General features: G+C 36.3%; 1 protein-coding gene across 1 annotated transcript in view; it reads right to left on the reverse strand.

The window, feature by feature from the left end:
• LOC127617475 (cAMP and cAMP-inhibited cGMP 3',5'-cyclic phosphodiesterase 10A-like) overlaps window positions 1–20,814 on the reverse strand; it is a 150,872-nt gene that overhangs the window by 76,505 nt on the left and 53,553 nt on the right. Inside the window, 1 exon segment of the mRNA XM_052089452.1 lies at window positions 3,398–3,426. Coding sequence (XP_051945412.1) covers window positions 3,398–3,426 — 29 coding nt within the window.

The following is a 20,814-nucleotide window of genomic DNA, read 5'->3' on the forward strand; positions in this document are numbered from 1 at the left end:
GCTTTCTATTTTTGAAATGTTGTTTTTTATTTCTGTGCCATCACGCCAGGCAGCATAGTCAACAAATAGGTCTAAAATGATTCTTATTACAGTATATTAAAGCCGGCATCTCATTAGCCAATTCATGACAACTTCATTTTGTCCAAGGGTGTTACACACATACTGAATGTTGTGCTTGAGGTCTCGTTCTCTTCAGTCGGAGCTCTGTCTCTCTCTCTCACACACACACACACACACACACACACACACACACACACACACACACACACACACACACACACACACACACGTTGGTCTACCTATCATTATGAGGACTTTCCATAGACATAATGACTTTTATACTGTACAAACTATAGATTCTATCCTCTAAACCTAACACAACCCCTAAACCTAACCCTCACAGAAAACCTTCTGCATTTTTACATTTTCAATAAAACATTGTTTAGTATGATTTTTAAGCGATTTGAATTATGGGGACACTAGAAATGTCCTCATAAATCACATTTATAGCATAATACCCTTGTAATTACTAATTTGTAACTTACAAAATTGTCCTCGTAAATCACAAAAACACGCACACACACACACACACACACACACACACACACACACACACACACACACACACAGACACACACACACGTCTACCTCTCATTATGAGGACTTTCCATAGACATAATGATTTTTATGCTGTACAAACTACATGTATAGATTATATCCCCTAAACCTAACCCTCACAAAAAAACTTTCTGCATTTTTACATTTTAAATAAAACATCGTTTCATATGTTTTTTTTAAGCTATTTAAATTATGGGGACACTAGAAATGTCCTCATAAACCACATTTATAGAATAACACCTTTGTAATTACACATTTTTAACCTAAAAAATTGTCCTCGTAAACCACATAAACATGCCCCCCCACACACACATTCAGAATGGTAGTGGGGAGACATCATTCCAACTTTCTCTCTGCTTCCCTTTTATGTGGAGATCGTAGAAATAACAACAGGAGTACAGCGTGAACAATCGTAACAGACTCAAAAGGACTTTTTCCAGTGTATGAGTGTGAGTGCATATTTATCCTCTCAGGGCTTGCCATAGAAAGCGTTACGGAGCTTCAGTGAGAAAATGAGTTAAATGCATTAAAGAAACACTTTATTCTATCCGTTATTGCTTTGATTTATACATTTTATTGTCAATAATTCTAATTTTAGTGAATGAAAATTGCAGTGTTGCATCGTATCTGGTGCGGACAGGCAGATAGCTTGTCGCTGGAAACGTATTATGTCGTGTCTGGATAGGACGAGGTGTTACAATGACGAAAAAACATTATTAAGAGTGGTGGTGGCAGAGTGGGCTAAAGCACATAACTGGTAATCAGAAGGTCGCTGGTTCGATCCCCACAGCCACCACCATTGTGTCCTTGAGCAAGGCACTTAACTCCAGGTTGCTCCGGGGGGATTGTCCCTGTAATAAGGGCACTGTAAGTCGCTTTGGATAAAAGCGTCTGCCAAATGTATAAAATGTAAATGTAAAAATTTAAAATGTAAATTAAAAATCAAAATTATTAGTATTTGGCTATTATTGTGGTCTTTTCTGAAAAGTCATGCTCAGCAGTTTAAATACTATAGAAAAATAATACAGTACATCTGATTTGTGATGATAATTCTTAAACATTCTACAGAAGTCAGTAGATTTGTAGTCATGCAAGTTTTAATGAAGCAGAAACTATGGACGTTATTGATAATCATTAATATTATTAGAGTCAAGTCATTTTAATTTATATAGCGCCTTTCACAACACACATCGTTTCAAAGCAGCTTTACAGAAAATCATGTTTTAAAAGAAAATTAAACTGTAATATCTATAAAGTCTTAGAGTCATCGTGTAGTTTGATAAATTACGATGAATTGTGTTTAAAATAAGTAATTAAATAATAATTGCATTTAGAAACCCAGTGAGCAAGCTGAAGGCGACTGTGACAAGGAACACAAAACTACATAACCTACATAACTCTGTACAATAACAGTGTATTAGACTGTTATTGTTGTATTTTTGGATGAAAAATCATGCTCAAACTGAAGAAATACTATAGATCAGCTTTGTTCTTTTAATGCTTAAACAATATAAAGTCTCTTGGTAGATTTCAGTCGTGAACGACTCAAAATGATTCACTGACTCGCTCATTGCACATAAGGCGTCCTTTGTCGCCGCCTAGTGACATCTCTAGAATGGGTTACTGAAATAATCCTTTAATAAAATTAAACAAATTTGTGACACAGAAGCAAGCCACACCAAAATACTCTTTATTTTTGCAGCTAATTCTGCACAGTTGTGCAATTGATTTCATATAATTCAATCACTAAAATCGCTGGAATTGGTGCTTTTAGCTTATTCTTTAAACAAATATATCCCTGGAAAAAGTGTTCATGGACCAGTGATTCTCTCACCCCTCGTGAGTTTGCATCCCTGTAATTTGCCGTGGCATTGCAAGAACTAATTTGCAAGAACAAATCTAAAAATTAGAAAAGGAGCAAATTTGTTGGTTTTTCATTACCCAGTTAGCGCTCTTGACACCTGTGACCTCATACAATGTACCTATGTGACTTGTGTTATTTGCATAGCCGAATTTCAAACATTACAAGTTAATACGCTACTAAGACGGACAGAAAACATGGAAAACTATTGACGATGGTTATGTGGGATAGTGGTGTTGTGTGGTATTTTTTTTATATGTAAAAAGTGTGCCATGTCAGAAAAAAGGGTGGCAAACACTGGTCTATGTCATATCCTCCTCTTCACACACCTCTACTTCCTCTCTGTCCCCTAAATCAATGGTTCTGTTTTTACTTCAGTTGAGAGCCACTGGTCTAAACCAGCAGGCCTAAGTGCTCAGGCAGTGTGTGTGTCTGTGGTTTCAGGCCATTAAAGTGCCAATGATCTCATTAACAGGCCATTGCCTCTTTTCATATAAATCTGTCACAGGTCCATCTCCCGCATGTCATTTGTCATTTAGCAGACACTATCATATTTAGCAGCTGTATGTCTGTTGCTGAGAGATTTATGACAGAAACTTTTCAATGAAGTGTTTTAAATAGTGCTCTGATAACTGTCCTCACTTGGGGCACTCTGCCTTTTGGCATGAATGCTCACACGTTTGTTACACACCTATATGAATGGGGCCATTTCTAAAGGCGACACATCATGAGGAGTGAAATGCTAATTTATAAATGTAAATAAAATAGTTTGATGTGCTCTGAAAACATACTGTAGTTTTTAGTCAAAAGTCCAAAAAAAAAGTTTATTGCAATATTCCGACATTAAATAGAATCATGAAATGACTCCTTGAAGGTGCACGCATACACACACGTACACACAAGTGATGCCTCACTTACCCTGCTGACTTCGTTAGCTGAGGAATCATCTGTTAAAACACAAAAGAAACACATGTCAAACCAAATGCAACAGAACGTGCACTGTAAGTCACTGATCACCGAGCAGTTGTTTAGGCTATAAATAATTTGTACTTTAGTTTTTGTATATAAAATCTTGCTGTTTATTTTGGACTGGTTTACAACTACTGTTAGACAATCCGGTCTACCAGTCCTTCGTTATCATTTGTAATCAGTCAAATATTTCTCTGTTAGCACATATGTCATTAAACATATTCAAATAATGTTCTTTCAGTTCGAAATTACCTTTATTTACTTTAAACAAGTCACTAAACATGCCTCTATAAGTGATAAAACGTGTGTATTGGCATGGAAACTCGCATAAGCGCAAATTTGCACTTTTCAGATTAAACTGGACCTGAGTGACACAACCGACCCAGAAAACCACAATCTTTTCATCTTTAAAGTTTTTTCCGAGTCTTTTATGGCAATAATGAAAACATGGACTGGTACCAGGAAACATATTGCAGGGAAAAGTGAAATTCATAATTGTTATTCAGTTGTGTCCATGAAATGATTATACTGTAGATTTGATACATTAATGCTATCAGATTTATATTTAATTTGATATAAATTAAAATGAGCATTTTCTCATCCTAATTTTGTGTTCAGTTTTAAAGTGTGTATTAAGTTATCCAAAAAAGAGCAGTGAATGTTTTTCTCTTTTTCATTGTTGTTGCTTTATTAATATTCCCTACAATTTTATATGTACGAATCATACGCAATCTAAAGGACTGTGGTTATTTACATAAGTAGATATTAGTAGATACTATGCGCTCCCTTTCTTTTTCAAGTCAAGTCAAGTTCATGTTTATGTCATTTTTTTGTTTCATGTTTGGTTTTCACATTCTGGAATATGTTTGTTCATAAATAAACTGCACTTGGGTTCTTCACATCATCTTGTCTTCGTCTACCTGTTACTACCAGCCAAAGTTACAGAATACTCAACCGCAATATGAACCAAGCAGCTTTCCTCATGCGGTTACACCAGGGAAACCGTTCCGTGGAGGACTTCTGTTCTTTGGCAAGTGAGGTGGATTTCAATGAGGTCATTATCAAAGACTTTTTCCATTTTGGGCTAAATGAGCCAGTCTCCTCCATGAGGCCTTGTGGTTGGATTACCCTCATTCTGGCCCAATACATGGATTTAGCCCTGCAACTGAGCGGTTCATCTTTCACAGTAGGAGTAGAGGTGGCTGATGAGGAACTATGCATTCCTTCAGTGACTGCCATGTCAGAGCCGTACACTGTCATGTCCGCCACACCAGAGCTCCCTATCATGGCTGCCAAGTCAGAGCTCCCAGTCATGACCGCCACACCAGAGCTCCCCATCATGGCTGCCAAGTCAGAGCTCCCCATCATGGCCGCCAAGAAGAGGAAGAGGTTTTTCTGTCCACCTGGATGAGGTAGACACGGACCGATTGCAAATGAACTCTTGAGCAGTTCGCTTCAGGTGAGAATGCAATCCGACCCAGTGGACCAATGAACCAAACAATATCCCTATTAAACCATGAGCATACCTGATGGATCTGCAGGTCAGCTCGTCACTGTAATTCATCAACAAAACGCAGAAGTATAAAAATAACCATGAAGGAAATTTCACAACTCATGTCCACCCAACTCATGGATGTGTATTTGCAGAGCAACTTCTGACTGGAATGCACATTCTGTAGCGTGCTGTTACAATACTTGAAAATTTGTAACAGCTGACAATTTTATTTACAGGCATATCATTTTAACCGGTATGTCAATGGATACACCACATCCTGGAATAGTGCACAAACAAATGTGTGACTAATAAGGGGACAGCTTGCTCACATATGACTTTAACTGACAACGTTTTGGTCAGATTTCAATAATATCCTGTTACCTGAGAAGGATTCTACGTCAAATCCAAAGAAGCATTTGGAGGTATGTTTGCATGTTTTTTTTTACTTTACATAACAAATCTAACCAAATCAAACACATTTTTTCAATTATAATTTGAATTAACACTGTTAATTAACAGCCTTGTCGTTGCTGTGTCTGGTGCATGCTTTAAGCATCTATTTGGATCGCACACCAAGCTTTAGATGCTCTGATCAGCTCTTTGTCTGGAGGACAGTGGAAAGGGGGCACTGTCTACAAATAGAGGATCGCCCACTGGGTCATTCACGCCATCACAGTCTGCCCATCTTGCACCACCAGTCCACATAACACAGTTCAGCTAGTTGTGCTGTTTTGTATAGGGACTCCTAGTGTCACTACATTGACACAATGTAGAGTGAGTGACAGATAGGGAACGTCCTGGTTACTTTCGGAACCTCCGTTCCCTGATGGAGGGAATGAGACGTTGTGTCCCTTCTGCCACAACACTGAACTGTCCGCCGAAATGGCCGGGACCTTGTCTCGGCTCCTCAGCACAAAAAAATATATAAAAAATTCTCAGGGCCAGCAAAGCCTTCTCTGCTGGCGTAACATACCTATTAAAAACATATTTTTTTCATCCTTTCATTCTCATTGACCTTTTTGCCTATGCATTTGCAATCGCTTTCAACTCCTACTTAATCTACAAATGAATAGCAAAAAAACTAAAAATGTATCCAATCAGAATTTATTCCTTGATGCTTACAAGCGAAGTGACAAATGTTTCATAAATTGCATGACCAAAGCCATGCTCGTTAGCCGAAGCAGTGCGTGAAGCTGAGCTCCAACCTGTCAGGCCTTCAGAATTTCCACAGAATCTCTCAACACTGCAGTGAATAGGCATATTAAGCCCGATGGTCAGATTCATCAGCCAATCAGATTGATTTATTTGTTCTTGTGGGTGTGATCTTTAGGATATGTCCCAGGCCTTCTATCTGGCCTTGAGTGATGCAATCACACTTTAAGTGATGTACATAATTTGAAATCGAAGAGCGCAAGATTTTACTGACAAATCTGTCACTCACTGCTGGTATTGCTGTTGAGAAAGAGATCCTTATGGATTTAAAAACACGAGATGTTCTGCATGATCATGCGATTGATTAAGTAAACAGGATAGGAGGGCTGATTTCCCTTCAAGGAAATTGGTAAGTGCTTTTTGCATTGTTCTAGTAACATCAGGAGTTTTCTCAATGTAAATTAGGCTGCTTGAGCATTCAGTGTCGGATCAAGTTTAGAAAGTAACCGTATACCATGATGAAACTAAATTTATTGCAAGGAAAATTTAAATGGCAAATATTACTGGAGAGCTTTTCTTGGTATTAGACCTCTTTGGTTCTGGTTTTAAAATGTTAAAATGTCAATTGGTATTATTAGTTGACTGCCACATAATGTATGATGGGCATACGGTGTCTTATTCATTGTGAAACTGTGTTTTCTTAATGGCATGAATCGCACTGAAGGCGTTGACTTAAAATGCACAGACCACGGCTGTCGAATACATAATTGTTTGTCATTTCTGATAGTATTATATAAAATGAGTTAGTATTTTTTAGATAGTATATTTTTAGGGCCTCTGATTAGGAACTCAGGGAGAGATAACATGGCTGTCACACATTCAAGCACTGTTTGCCACTTTCTACCAACTTTGCATTTGCAGTGCCTTGTTCCTGAAGGCTGATATTTTTAACAGAAGGCCCCTGGTAGTCAGAGGCCCAGGGCCCTGGCCCAGTTCATAATCCATTCTTGCAAGTTGTGATATTAGAATGACAGGTCCGATTTGACGGTTGTGACTTCATGTAAAAAGAAAATATATAGCAAAACAGTTAAAGGTAGGGAACATATTTCTGTTTGATATTTTATTATGCCTTTGATGCCTTTTGTTCTTAAACATTTTGAAAGAAAATATAGAGGTGAATTAATTAAGTGATAAACATTTAGCTGTTTCATCAGCAAAGCAGTTTTGGCATTATAAGTGATGCCACAGAAATGAATAACTTACGAGGTCTGAGGACGTGAATAGCTCAGAGGAGAATTTACAAATTGTCAATTTTCAATTCTGACATGACATGACATGAACACACCATAAATGTAGGCTGATTATAGTTGCCAAACAAAATTGCAACGTAATATCAACCTATTTCTTGAATGCAGAAGTGTTCCCCAATTCATATCAGAAGCCTGAATTTGTCATCAGTTCTGAAGTATTTTCACTCGCATTGGCATATGTTTTAAACTTTAATAAACTTAATTTTTATAAAGCGCCTTTAACGGTAGCAAGGTGCTTTACATAAAAAAGACAAGCATATAGCAATACGAAGAATACAAACAAACAGAGTATTCAGTTTAAACCTTCATATGAAAACGCAGATAATATTAAAACAGAATACACTAAATAAAAATAATCAAGCAAAAGCTGTCCTGAAAAAATATGTTTTAAGATGAGATTGAATATACTGATAATAAGCTGAGAAAGATTTTTAGAGGATGAGAAGCCCTCTCACCCGTATAGTGTATACAAGTCTGAGGGACAGTTAAAAAAAACAGAATAGGATGAGCGGAGATTGTTAAGGGTTAAAAGCTCAGACAAATACTGAGCCAAACCATGCAAAGCCTTATAGGTAAGCATAAGTATACGTTTTTAGCAAATGGGATGTTTGTCGTATTAAATGTGTAAAAATTGCCAAAATAAAAAACCTGTTGCTCCAAACTGCCAATAAAGAATAGAATAGGCAGTCACAGGGTGAACAATATGGAGTCCGCAAAGTTATCATAACTTCAAGCGTGGATTATCCAATTAGATTTCCGAGCGTTTATTTCTCAATGTATGGATTGACATTATTTGCAAAAGCTTTAGGACTTAAAATCTGACATGAACATTTGAATGAACTGAGAAATGAGCCCTTGGAATATAGTGTAAAAGGCTGCAAAAGATAGAATGGCTTGCAAAGTCTGGTTACCAACAGACACTTGCCGTGCATGGCCTTAGTGTAGCTGATAAACCACAGTCCTTCACACCACACAATACAGATGCACATTCACAGCTGTGATATTCTCACTTAGCCAGAGCTTTGAAGTCCAGTCTACATTGCAGCTTACTCTGTCCAAGAACCGCCTACTTGGACAGAAAGACAATATCTGACCGGCACGTAAAGCAACCAATCACAATTTGTTAAGATTTATGCGATATTTAGGGGTTGGTTAATCTAAAAACTTTAATAAAACACAATAGACCAGCATGAAAGATATGTCATAAAACAATGATACATTGATAGATATACAGTATGTGAATGCTTATAATGGAAACACAACACATTATTTTAATTCTTTTAAACTGACTGATCTCAGGTCAGAAGACTCTAGGCTGTCAGTTAAGGGTTAAACTATAATTTTATTTTAACATTGTTGGCAGTGATTATTTTTAATCAGAATTATGCTAATTTCTGATTGGTAAAATGCTACAGCACTGGATATCACATGTTTGTTTGAAAGTGCAAAGAGAGAACACTGAGATTTTGTTGCCAATGTAGAAAAAAACTTTCATAAAAAAGTCAAATAATTTTTATGGTTAAAGTTTTTTTATTTGTGCTTTTAATCAACTGTTAAGTCTGTAAAACCTCAAAAACACGAATAACCAGCACCCCTGGAAACATAAAAAATTTGATTAAAAAAATTGCTTGGTATTTGTTTAAAATTTCACAACTTAGACATTTTTTGGGAAAAGTATGTGCTCCATAATTTATTTATTTATTTTTTTGCATGTTTATTTGGTTCTACTAGATACAATTCAAAAAGGGAAAATGAAAATTCAGTCACGTTCGTATCTCTGGAGGTTGAGTGTCATAGCACTATATTCCAAGTCTTTAAAAACACAAGATAACATGGTGGGAATAAAACCCCACAATTTAATTCATTATTTTACAGGTAATCTTCCCCTGCTGAAGCTCTGAAATGTTTGTATTCACATAAATAATAAATAAATAAAAGTTGTCAAATATGAAGAATTGAGAATAAGATTTCAGAGCTTAGAAAATAATGACAGAATTTGGATTTTTGGGTAAATTATCTCTTTAACTCAACCATCAGAACCCAAATCTGTAACTATATAATTTAAGTTTGCGTTTATACATTTTTTTTTTACTATTTACCACCATAAGTTCCAAAAAATACATCCTTTATCCTTGTCATTTATACATACTGGACTTTACAAAAACAAAAGTAAAAGAAAGTGATTTGTAAATTCTATTCACCCCGTGCTATACTGAAAGCACTACATCAACACATTTGGTGTTTTACCTTAGGGATTTGTCTTTTGAAAATATACACTAATTTCAAATCAGACTATAGAAGCACACTCCAAATAAGTTGGGACAGGGGCAATTAAAGACTAATAACAATCTGACGATTTTAAATAACAAGTTGATGTGAAACAGGAGACGTTAAACAGGAGGCGCATTCATGTTATAGTATATAAGGAGACTCCAAAAACAGCCTAGTCCTTCAAGAGAGAGGATGGGCGAGGTTCGCCAATTTGCCAACAGATGCGCACTTTGAGAACAATTCTTTTGTTCTCAAAAGACAAATTGGAAGGATTTTAGACATTTCCCCGTCTATTGTGCACAATATTGATAAAAGCTTTAAGGAATCTGGGCAAATATCGGTGCATAAAGGGCAAGGCCAAACACTTCTGAATGCGTGTGATCACCGATCCCTCAGACGTCACTGTCGTAAAAACCATAATGCATCTGTAATGTATATCACGACATGGTCCTGGGAATACTTCTGTAAACATTTGTCAGTTAACACCATTCACCGCTGCATCCACAAATGCAAGTTAATGCTTTACTATGCAAAGGAGTAGCCATACATCAACACTGTCCAGAAGCGCCGACTTCTCTGGTCTCGGTCTCATCTTAGATGGAAAGTAGAATTAGTAACCAAGAACATTTTATTTATAGAGCACATTTCAAGAACAGACGTCACAAAGTGCAATAAGATACTAAAAACAAATAAGAAACAGAGTAACAGACATTAAATTCAGACAACCACATAAAACATGAAACAAGACAAACAATATTTAAACAAAAGCAAGTTTAAAGTGTTCGGTAAGTGTTCACAGTATCCACAGATCTTTAGTCCAAGGGGAAAGAGTTCCAAAGAATTACACACATTATACACCGCGGTAAACACTTGTATGTCCCAACTTTTTTGCTGTGTATTGTAAAAATCTGATTTGAAATGTTATAAAACAAACAAACAAATAAATTCACAAAATAAAACATCAAATAATGTGTTGTTTTAATAATTTCAATATACCACAAGGTGAATAGAATTTACTAATCACTCCTTTTAGTTTTTGTTATAATTTCCATACTGTCCCAACTTTATTGGAGTAGGGGTTCTCTCTCTCTCGCATGGCATGACTATCTATCGAACTAGAACCTAGTTAGATCTAAACCTTCAAACCTTAAGCTTTTAAAAATGTATTTTGTGCTAAGCTTTGTTAAGCCAAAACCAAATTTGTTCTTGACAAACTTTACCTATCAAGTTAAGTATTTTTTTTAACTTTTACAAGTTTGTTGCCGCTAATGGCACACAGAAATTGCACAGAGCAACTTTTTTAATACACATTCCTGGTCTCCTTATCAACAGTTCATCTATAAACTTTATTGCAAAAAAAAAGTTTGTCTTTGTGCTCTTTCATCAAAATGTAATTACTTGCTTCACCTTTGGAACAAAGTTTTCTGGAACAAAAAACCTCTTACTTTTCAAGCCTTCCCCTCCAATTACCTTTCAACGACCTCTTTTTATGATCCAATCAATTCTTGATAAACGAAATCAAGTTTTCTTTTCACGCTCAATATCCTGTTTATTCGGAAATACATCACATCAAGAATTTGGGTTGTGAACGGCGGTTCACATCAACTTTAAGCAAAGGTTATTTCTTATGTTAAAACACTTCTCCTACCTCAGCTTACTGTGCAGACACAACTATAAGTAAGCCATTGATAGTCTGCCCCCTATCAAATATAACAAACCTGTTAGTATTCAAAAGCTTTTTTCTTAAACAAAAAATAAAAAATACAGTTTGGTTCGGATAGAGGCACAGAAATTGCCCACCTATATTTTAATAATGGAATTGGAAAATGTGGAACAAGTAAATTTATTTATGATCTTTGTGTGGGGAATTCTACGAGAAAAGAACAAACATCTTTGTTTTAAATTCTCCCAGATATCCCCCTGTCTGAGGTCGAGCTGGACACAAACAGCACATTCAAGCAGTCTCCTCTTCCGTTATTAAATTATGGCACATTTCAGAATGTTTTACCCACACGTTATCCACAGATCTCCTGTATGGCCAAGGTCATCAAGGCCATCGGGCTAAAGACAGACTGAATGAGTAGGTCATGAATCACACAGTACACATGTGTTGAGTGTGCGTAGTGTGGCACAGAGTTAGTCCAGATGTAGCATTTCTTTGGAAGCAGAGTAGTGGAATGTTTGGGATTCATCAATTACTCGAAAACTGTGTGCGTGTGAACAGCAAACGGGGCTGGGGGGACGCGAGGTGGGAATGAGGTGGAGGCCGCTGACGTCACTGGGGCCTTGGGGGGTCCTCGTTAGTCACAGCCGAACTATAGACATGGAGAGAGGTAATAAACTTTACCGCTCAAGAGCATCTCAGCAGATACACAAGGCAAGCATCACTATTACTATTGCTCGTGCATAGGGTAAGGGATCTGAACAAAACCCAAATCCCAAGTATTACATTTCAGCATGTAACCTGATTGTTTGTGCTACAGATATGAATGTTGGGTTGTTGAGAAAAGGAAGACTGTTACTTTTCTAAGCAATTGACACTTAATCAATCAATCAATCAACCGATGGGCTCTTTTGATTTGGGCCAGTAAATAACCACCAAGCAACCACATTTTTTTTCTATTTTGAAAAACTAAAATAATTATGTATACCAAAACAAACTCATACTTACACCGATCAGCCACAACATTAAAACCACCTGCCTAATATTGTGTAGGTCCCCCTCGTGCCACCAAAACATCGCCAACCCGCATCTCAGAATAGCATTCTGAGATGCTATTCTTCTCACCACAATTGTACAGAGCAGTTATCTGAGTTACTTCTCAATGAAAACAAAAACAGATTGCAATATGTTTAGTGCCACTAATGGTGCAGTGTCTGAAAGCTGGAAAATGTTGCCTTCAAATGCTGTATACAGAAGTAGGACGAACATAAGGTGCCTTTCAAACTGTTCTGAGACCATTTTACTTAAGAGGTACATTTATACAAAAATGCTGTTTGTTAAGCCATTAATTAGGCAACAAGACAGAAGATCAATATTTAAAAGAATATCCTAGGTTCAATACAATTAAAGCTCAGTCAACGGCATATGAGGCATTATGTTGATTACCACAAAAAATATTTTGAACTGTTACTCCTTTTCCTTAAAAAACAAAACAAAAATCAAGGTTACAGTGAGGCTCTTTTAATAGAAGTGTATGGGGTTTTAGGGTTCATGGTGTTACAGTCTCATGGCAATTAAGCCAATTTTAGTTGGCGACTAAAATTGGATATAACACACTAAGATCATTTGAAAGAGGATATATATATATATATATATATATATATATATATATATATATACACACTGCGTGCCCAATTATTAGGCAAGTGAGTATTCTGATCTTATAATTATTTCCAAGCACATTTTGCAACTGCTTATTGGATTAAATCATTTTCATGTGGTATGTATTTGTGTAATGAGGGAATGTTTGGCGAAAGTGACTAACACCTTATATTCAAGGTGTGCATAATTATTAGGCAGCTTCATTACCTCAAAAATGGGCCAAAAAAGATATTTAACTGACACTGAAAAGTAAAATATTGTAAAATGCATTTCAGACAGATGCAACTCTCTGGAAATAGCTAAACTATTGAGGCGTGACCACTGGACAATCAAACGTTTTGTTGCGAATAGGCAACTAGGGAACAAAAACACATGGAAAAGAAAAAGGGTAAATTAACTGCAAAAGACTTGAGAAGAATTAAATGAGAAGCTACCAGGAACCCATTATCCTCCAATGCCATCATATTCCAGAACTCAACCTACCTGGATTGTCCAGAAGTACAAGGTGTCAAGTGCTCAGAGTAGGGCTGGGCGATATGTCCAAAATTGTTATCACGATAATCGTTTTCATATTATTCGATATTGATTTTTATCACATTGCACTTTCTTTTTTTCATTTCAAAGTTGATGGAAGAAAAGAAGAAAAAATCAATTCTATAGTCAAAATAGTCTCTACAAAATGCACAGGGGGTCCAGAGACAGCCAAAGCAGGGGGGTCTGCGGGATCTTTTACCAATTTTACCAAAGAAATTAATGTTAAAAGATCATCTGTTTGTTCTAAAGCATAGTGACAGCAGTCCAGTATTTGTTGGAATATTTTTACATTAAAATGAAATATTTTGTATATTTCTTTAGCTTCAGATACACAAGTATGGGGCATAGAAGCCCTTGTGACTGTGGAATGATGCTGAATGTGGGTTCAGGGGTGTTCCGAGAGATTTTTGAAAATTTAAAAAAGAATTTGTATATTTTCATTAAAGTGAGAGGCTAGTCTACCAACTAGTAATTTTAGTCTTTTCTTATCCATTCCAGACATCTAATTAATTTTCACAAAATTAGAACAGAAATCGATATGTTTATTCGATTTGTTTATTATTAAAGGCTCGTAGCATGCGGATTAATAAAGATACATTTAGAAGGGAAAAACCTTTTGGTCTAAAAGTTGCTTTGAAACCACGTTAACTCATGCGCCGCTTCATGTTTACAAACATGCAGGGAAAAGAGGCAACGCGTGCGGACAGGGCAGAAATTATGCATGTTTGTTACTAGAGAACAATATTCAAGATTACAGCGCAGAAAGATCAGAGCTGCTGTCCACATCACTGTTGTTCTGTCGCGCTCTTCACTAGAGACGATGAGAGGGCGCAACCGTTGTCATGAAGTCTTGAGGTGAGGATGGAATCAATCCGGTGTCTGACATAGCCTAATCGTTAGTAAGGCAGTTAGCGTTAGCAAGTTCATCCAGTCTGACCCTACGTTAACACTGGTGCGTTGAGCGAAGCCGAGAGCATTTTCAATTCATTCCTATGAAAGCCAAACGTCATGCTCGCAAGGTGGATCTTAGGATTGGCAGCGGAGTGGAGCAAGCTCTCTCCTAGCGTTGTGAGTGTCTTTAAACGGATTTTGTCCACCCCAGTGGAAACGCAGCCTGAGAAAGCGAACTGCTTGTGTTTTAGCGACACGCAGTAAATATCGAAAATTAAAAAAAGCATATCGTGGTTTTCTTTATCGTGATATATATCAGTATCGTTTTATTGCCCAGCCCTAGCTCAGAGACATGTTCAAGGTCAAGAAGGCTGAAACACTACCACCACTGAATATATTCACAAGTTGAAGCGTCAAGATTAGGCAAAGAAATACATTAATTTTTCAAAGGTTTTTGAACAGATGAAACGAGAGTGACTCTTGATTGACCAGATGGATGGGCCTGTGGCTGGCTCACTAATGGACACAGGGCAACACTTCGAGTCATGTAACAGCAAGGTGGAGGAGGGGTACTGGTATGGGCTGCTATCATTAAGGATGAGGTAGTTGGACCTTTTCGAGTTTAAGATGAACTGAAACTCAACTCTCAAACCTACTGCCAGTTTCTGGAAAGTACTTTCTTCAAGCAGTGGTACAGGAAGAAGCCCTCAGCATTCAAGAAGGCCATGATCTTAATGCAGGACAATGCTCCATCACATGCATCCAAATATTCCACTGCTTGGCTAGCTAGTAAGGGCCTCAAAGATGCCCAAATAATGACTTGGCCCCCTTCCTCACCTGATTTAAATCCTACTGAGAACTTGTGGGCCCTTCTCAAATGTGAGATTTACAGTGAGGAAAGACAATCCACCTCTTTGAACAGCATTTGGGAGGCTGTGGTTGCTGCTTCAGCGAAAGTTGATCGTGAACAGATCAAGAAACTGGATGGAAGGCTCATGGCAGTTATTGAAAACAAGTGTGACTATCTTGGTCACTGCATATTTTTGAAAGGCCAAAAATTTTATTTAATTGTCATTTTGTGTTACTTATTTGTTTGAGAATAAACAAGTTAGGAGTTGGGAAGAAATTATTTTTGTAATTTAGTTGCCTAATAATTGTGCACACTTAAATATACCACTGAGAAAGAAAAAAACATACTTTTTCTTTGTTAAACATTCAGGTTTGAGGTTCAATCACATTTTGGATTGACTGAGAGCATTGTGTTTGTTCAACAATAAACTTAATCCTGAGGAATACAATTTGCCTAATAATTGGGCATGCAGTGTATATATACATATATTTTTTTTACTATAAATTATCCTCTCTGCCCAGTAGGTGGAAATATGCACATAGAATGTGAATTGCCAAGAACAAAAGATATGTAAACGCAGTGTAGTTCTAGCGGGAAGAATAGCAGCTGTACATCATCGCACCATTAGCTAGGAAACTTCTAGGCAAATCATATGTAAACCATTGCTTTACAAGTCTGCTCACAATCAATCACATTGCGGTTTCAGTGTGCTAACATGGCAACCTCCACCACCCCACCACCACCAGTTGAGTCCCATCCTGCACGGGGGTAGGCTCCTCGCCCCTGCCTCCTATCTCCGGCAGGATATATCGGTTCCGAGTACAACTTCTTAGGACTGCCAGACGGGGTTACGCCAAAGAGAGACATTACATTTCTATTTTATATTCATCAAATAAATGTCATCTCAAATTTCACTCAAGTCTGTAAGTCTTCCTGATGGAAGTACCCTTAGTAGAGGAGAATACTATGTTGTAGAATAAGGAAAGTGATTGAAGACCTGAAATGCGATCAAGGACATTTCAAGCTTGCTTAACATTTGATGTATTTTCAATCATTAAGACAAATTATCTTTTGCCAGTTTAACTGATAAGCATGTGTGATAGATACATTTCAAGTTGTCACCTAACTTTATTAGAAACCAAATTAAAATCACACTGAGTATTTTTTATTTGACTTTTGATGGCTGATTATAAAAACTATAAATTCATAAATAGTCACAGATGGACCGCCTTGGAGTATTTGTGAATTTGAATACAAAAGCATCTATCATGCTAGATGTGTTAAAGGTCACAGTGTAGCAATAGCATAAGTTGGAACAGAAATATATCACAGTCGTCACATGAACTGAAGCCACTAGCCTTGCTGATGGGGTTGCCACTGAAGGTTTGGACTGTAAGAATGCTCTCACAAACACTACAACAGTGAAATCACATGTTGTCGGGAAATATATACAGCTCAAGATAGTGTGGAGTATAACAGATTTGGACAACCTACTATTAAACCAATCTCTGCAGCTTTCTCTTTGCATGTGGTCTCACAAGTACACTTGTAATCATAATGTAGGAAAAGTAGATGATGTTCAGTTACTAAGAATTCTATGAAAATAGTTTTCCTTTAAAAATTAACAAATGAGAAGTCTTCTGAGTAAACGGAAGCAATTGTCCATCTGCTCTCCTTTCATGGAGTTGCCTTTAATTTAACCACAAGTGTGCAAAATACTGTATTTTAACCCTAGAATGAATATGTGGGTCAAAAAAGGTGAAATCTGGATGCTTATTCTGCAGCTTGATTTCATGAACATTACGATACTGTGGCAACATTTTAGCAAAATTAAATTACATGCTTTACACATTTCGTTGCAGTTTCCCAGTTTGAATGTCCAGCAGGGGGCACAAAAAGAGAGTGTAATCAGATGAGGTTTTTAAGGTGATTATTAGATTTTAAATGCGTAAAACGTACCTCCCTAACCTAAAACTTTAACCTAAACCAAACCAATAGTGTCCAATAAGCAAATAAGAGGTAAAAAAAATACAGATATCCTTACACTTCACCAACACCTAAACCTAACCGATAGTGTGTAAAAAGCAAACACGACATAAAAAGTACATTTTTTGAAGCAAACACGTCATTTCTTGTCACTTCTATGACACTTTCATCTCACATGTCAGTTTGCTTGCTTGGCTGGTCTCAAAATGTGCTCTTCTGAGTTCAAAGTCCAACACTCTATAAGGTGAGCTACTGCGGAAGCTAATCACATTGATATAAGAGTGTACATGAGTCTATAATACAAGTGTGAAGATGTGTCATATGATGCATTAGAGTAAAAGTGTTTAGTTATTATAACATTGCATTGTGTGACTAATAGGAATGTGCACGGATAGTCGCCATTTGGTTAACCATTCGGCGCACCACTATTCAAATACCAAAATCACTTTTCGTTTATTCTACACATGCAACAGAGGTCGTCAACCTGACTCGAACTCGATGAAGGGTTTTCCGGCAGTATAGGGCACGTTAGAGGCTGTTGAAACATGCTTTTGCGCTGGATGGACGTCTTTGACAGTTTTCTTTTTTTTCGGTCTGATGCAGGATTGCTGCATTTTTATACACAAAGTTAAAAAGAACATCTTTTTACATCTCTTCTTACATCTTGAAACAGCTGTGTTAAGTTTCATTCATTGTGCTTTGTTCTGAGGAGGGTCAGGATGCAAAAATGGTCTTCATGTGACTGTAACACCATTAAACATGATTCCATGTTGTTTTTCACGTTTCAGCACTTGATAAATGGTATGAGTTTTTTTCACTTTTTCTCTAGCGTGCATAATAATGTACAATAATTAGACAAGTTCAATTAGAATTTAAGCACCCCGAAGAGGCTATTTAACCACAGCAGTGTAACTTAACGCACATGACAATACTTGCGTTCACTGCCTCATGGATAAGTGAACCTGCCCAGGCAGAGTGCACATACTGTACAGTACATGCAGTGACAGTTTGATTATTTTTATTTGACTTTAATTTGAGATTTTATCATTTGAAGATCTGTATTGTGCTAATTAGGCTCATAGCTTATTGTAAACTTTATTTACTGATATTCTGAGTAGTGTTAAAGAAACTTCCTTTGCGATTAACGTTTTTTTTTTTTTTTATTTGTATAAACCTTTTGTGAAACCTTAATGAGTAGTGACTAATAGAGCAAAGAATATTGTTTATAAGGCCATAATTAGCTGTTGTATTCGTGATTTGTATGAAAGTGAATAAAACGGACAGTTGTTGTAGCTCCTCTAGTGTTAATTTCACAAGGAAACCGCCGTGAAGTGTAGAACATGGCATGTAAAAGTCACCATATTTGCATTTGCTTAAAATGATTATTAAGATTATTATTATTGTTATTATTATTGTAGTGTTTTGTAAATCATTATTTCTGTTATTTGTAATATTTGGTCAATACAGTTGTTTGTTAAATTTATGTTATGTCTTTTAAAATTTAAATAATTAAAATAAAATAAATAAATAAAACCAATAAAATCAGGCAGATATGAATGTAAATGTGCTTTAGTTGACTGAACACATGTCCAAAGCCATCCGCTTTAAATCAGAAGCTATCAATCCTTACAGATGTAGACTCAACCCAGGGCCCCTAATATACTGTTTATAAATCCAAGGAACAAAAATGAAGGAAGATATTTTGCAGTATGTAACCGAAAATGGGAACAAAGTCCCTTTCAGTTGATCCAGAGTGAAAACATTATTTTTAAATGCTGATAACCGGTTAATTGTGTTCCAATAATATTTCCATGTACATTTTTGGAATTACATCACTTCCTGTTGCCTGAAAAAATTAGGCTTCTCTCTTTTTACTAGAACATGAGTATGTGCTTTGATCAGTAGGAAACTTCTGTATCACACATTCATTTGCCAACAGTTTTTCTCAATTGATTTTACTCATCCAAATTCAGATCACAGCTGTCAAAACAATTAACACTTTGAAATTGTCCCAAACAGATTGGGCATTTTTCTTGATTTTACTAATTTTCTCGAAACACTACATGCACATTTCTCTGATCCAAAACTCATGCATTCAAAACAGTTAAAACAGACAACTATATTAAAGTCATATTCTCTCAAATGCACATGTCAGGTTGCCAAATCCCTTTATATTAATATCGGCTGTGTTAGTAATGCACACAGCAAAGAAAATGATATTTACAAAATATTTCACACAACTATCATGACTCTGCTATCTATAAAAGGGGTAAAATACAGGTGTGTGCATGGAAAGACTTCAGGAAAGACCAAACGGAGATGGTGTAATGATGGTGAACAGAAAGAGGAGATCAGGGTGGAAGATCAGAGTAAATGATCTGCGAGTCCCTCTAATTGATCATGTTATGAATTATGGTCTCTCTAAGACAAACAGAGTGTTCGGCCTAATGTGAGCAGATCTACAGTGACTTCAATCTCAACAAAAAAGAAGAGGGAGGAATGGCATTGGAAGAGGAAGAGCAGGGACAACTAGAGATTTAGAGACATTTTATGTAAACACATGGAAAAAGGTCCATGTTAATTCAATAGTAGAGTTGTGTGTCTAGCTGAACATGTTATGATTTTAATAGAGAACACATCTATTGCTTTGATATTAGTATTTAATTTTAATAAATGCATTATCAGAAAAGAATACATTGCTCATTATGCAGTGAAATGCATTTGCTCTGCAAATCTTATTGTCTGTTTTTACGGCTGTTTAAAGAGCACTGATAATAGTATAATATATATATATATATATATATATATATATATATATATATATATACTTGATTTTTGAAATACATAATATGCAGATGCTATTTTTGACTGAGAAGCTGTAATTAAAATTTTATTATCCATACAGTTACTTTTTATTATTTATTTAGGCCTTACTTTTGTGATAATGTTTAGTTTAATCTCATCTCATAATTTCATCCTCTGTGAGTACAATGTTTAAAACATTAAAAACTATTCGCCTGCATAAGGTAAAGTTTAGTCCAAGTGTGCCTGGAAAGAGAGATTTAGGCTATTAAATTGATTCTAGATGACCAGGTGAATATTCAAAATATTTTTAGGGATATGTTTTATATATAGAATAGATTTATTGAAAATATGTTATTTTATATAGGCTACTCTATCCTATGCTTGTTATGATTTATATGCTGATAATGCACCCAAATGGTAAAATCTGTTAGTTTCTCTTATTTTGGGTGAGGGCAAGTCACGTATTATGAGCTTGTTTTCCAGATCAGGTCGCTTGTTTCTCTTCTGAGACTGGTGCAACTTGTATATCACCCACCCTTAGCACAGAGTAGTGTCATTTAAAAAAGAACATTATTAACTGTTCTGTAATTCCATTCTAACCGGATACCATTTGGAATGGAGTTTGTGGAACGCCGGAACCGGAACGAAAAAAAAAAAACAGAACTGCTTCTGCTCAGAACAAACTGAAAAGAAAAACATTTTGGTTTCAGTATCTGGTTAGAAATTCCATGTCTTTATATAGCTTTT

The sequence above is a fragment of the Xyrauchen texanus genome, chromosome 24 (assembly GCF_025860055.1).
Source record: "Xyrauchen texanus isolate HMW12.3.18 chromosome 24, RBS_HiC_50CHRs, whole genome shotgun sequence".
Taxonomy (NCBI): domain Eukaryota; kingdom Metazoa; phylum Chordata; class Actinopteri; order Cypriniformes; family Catostomidae; genus Xyrauchen; species Xyrauchen texanus.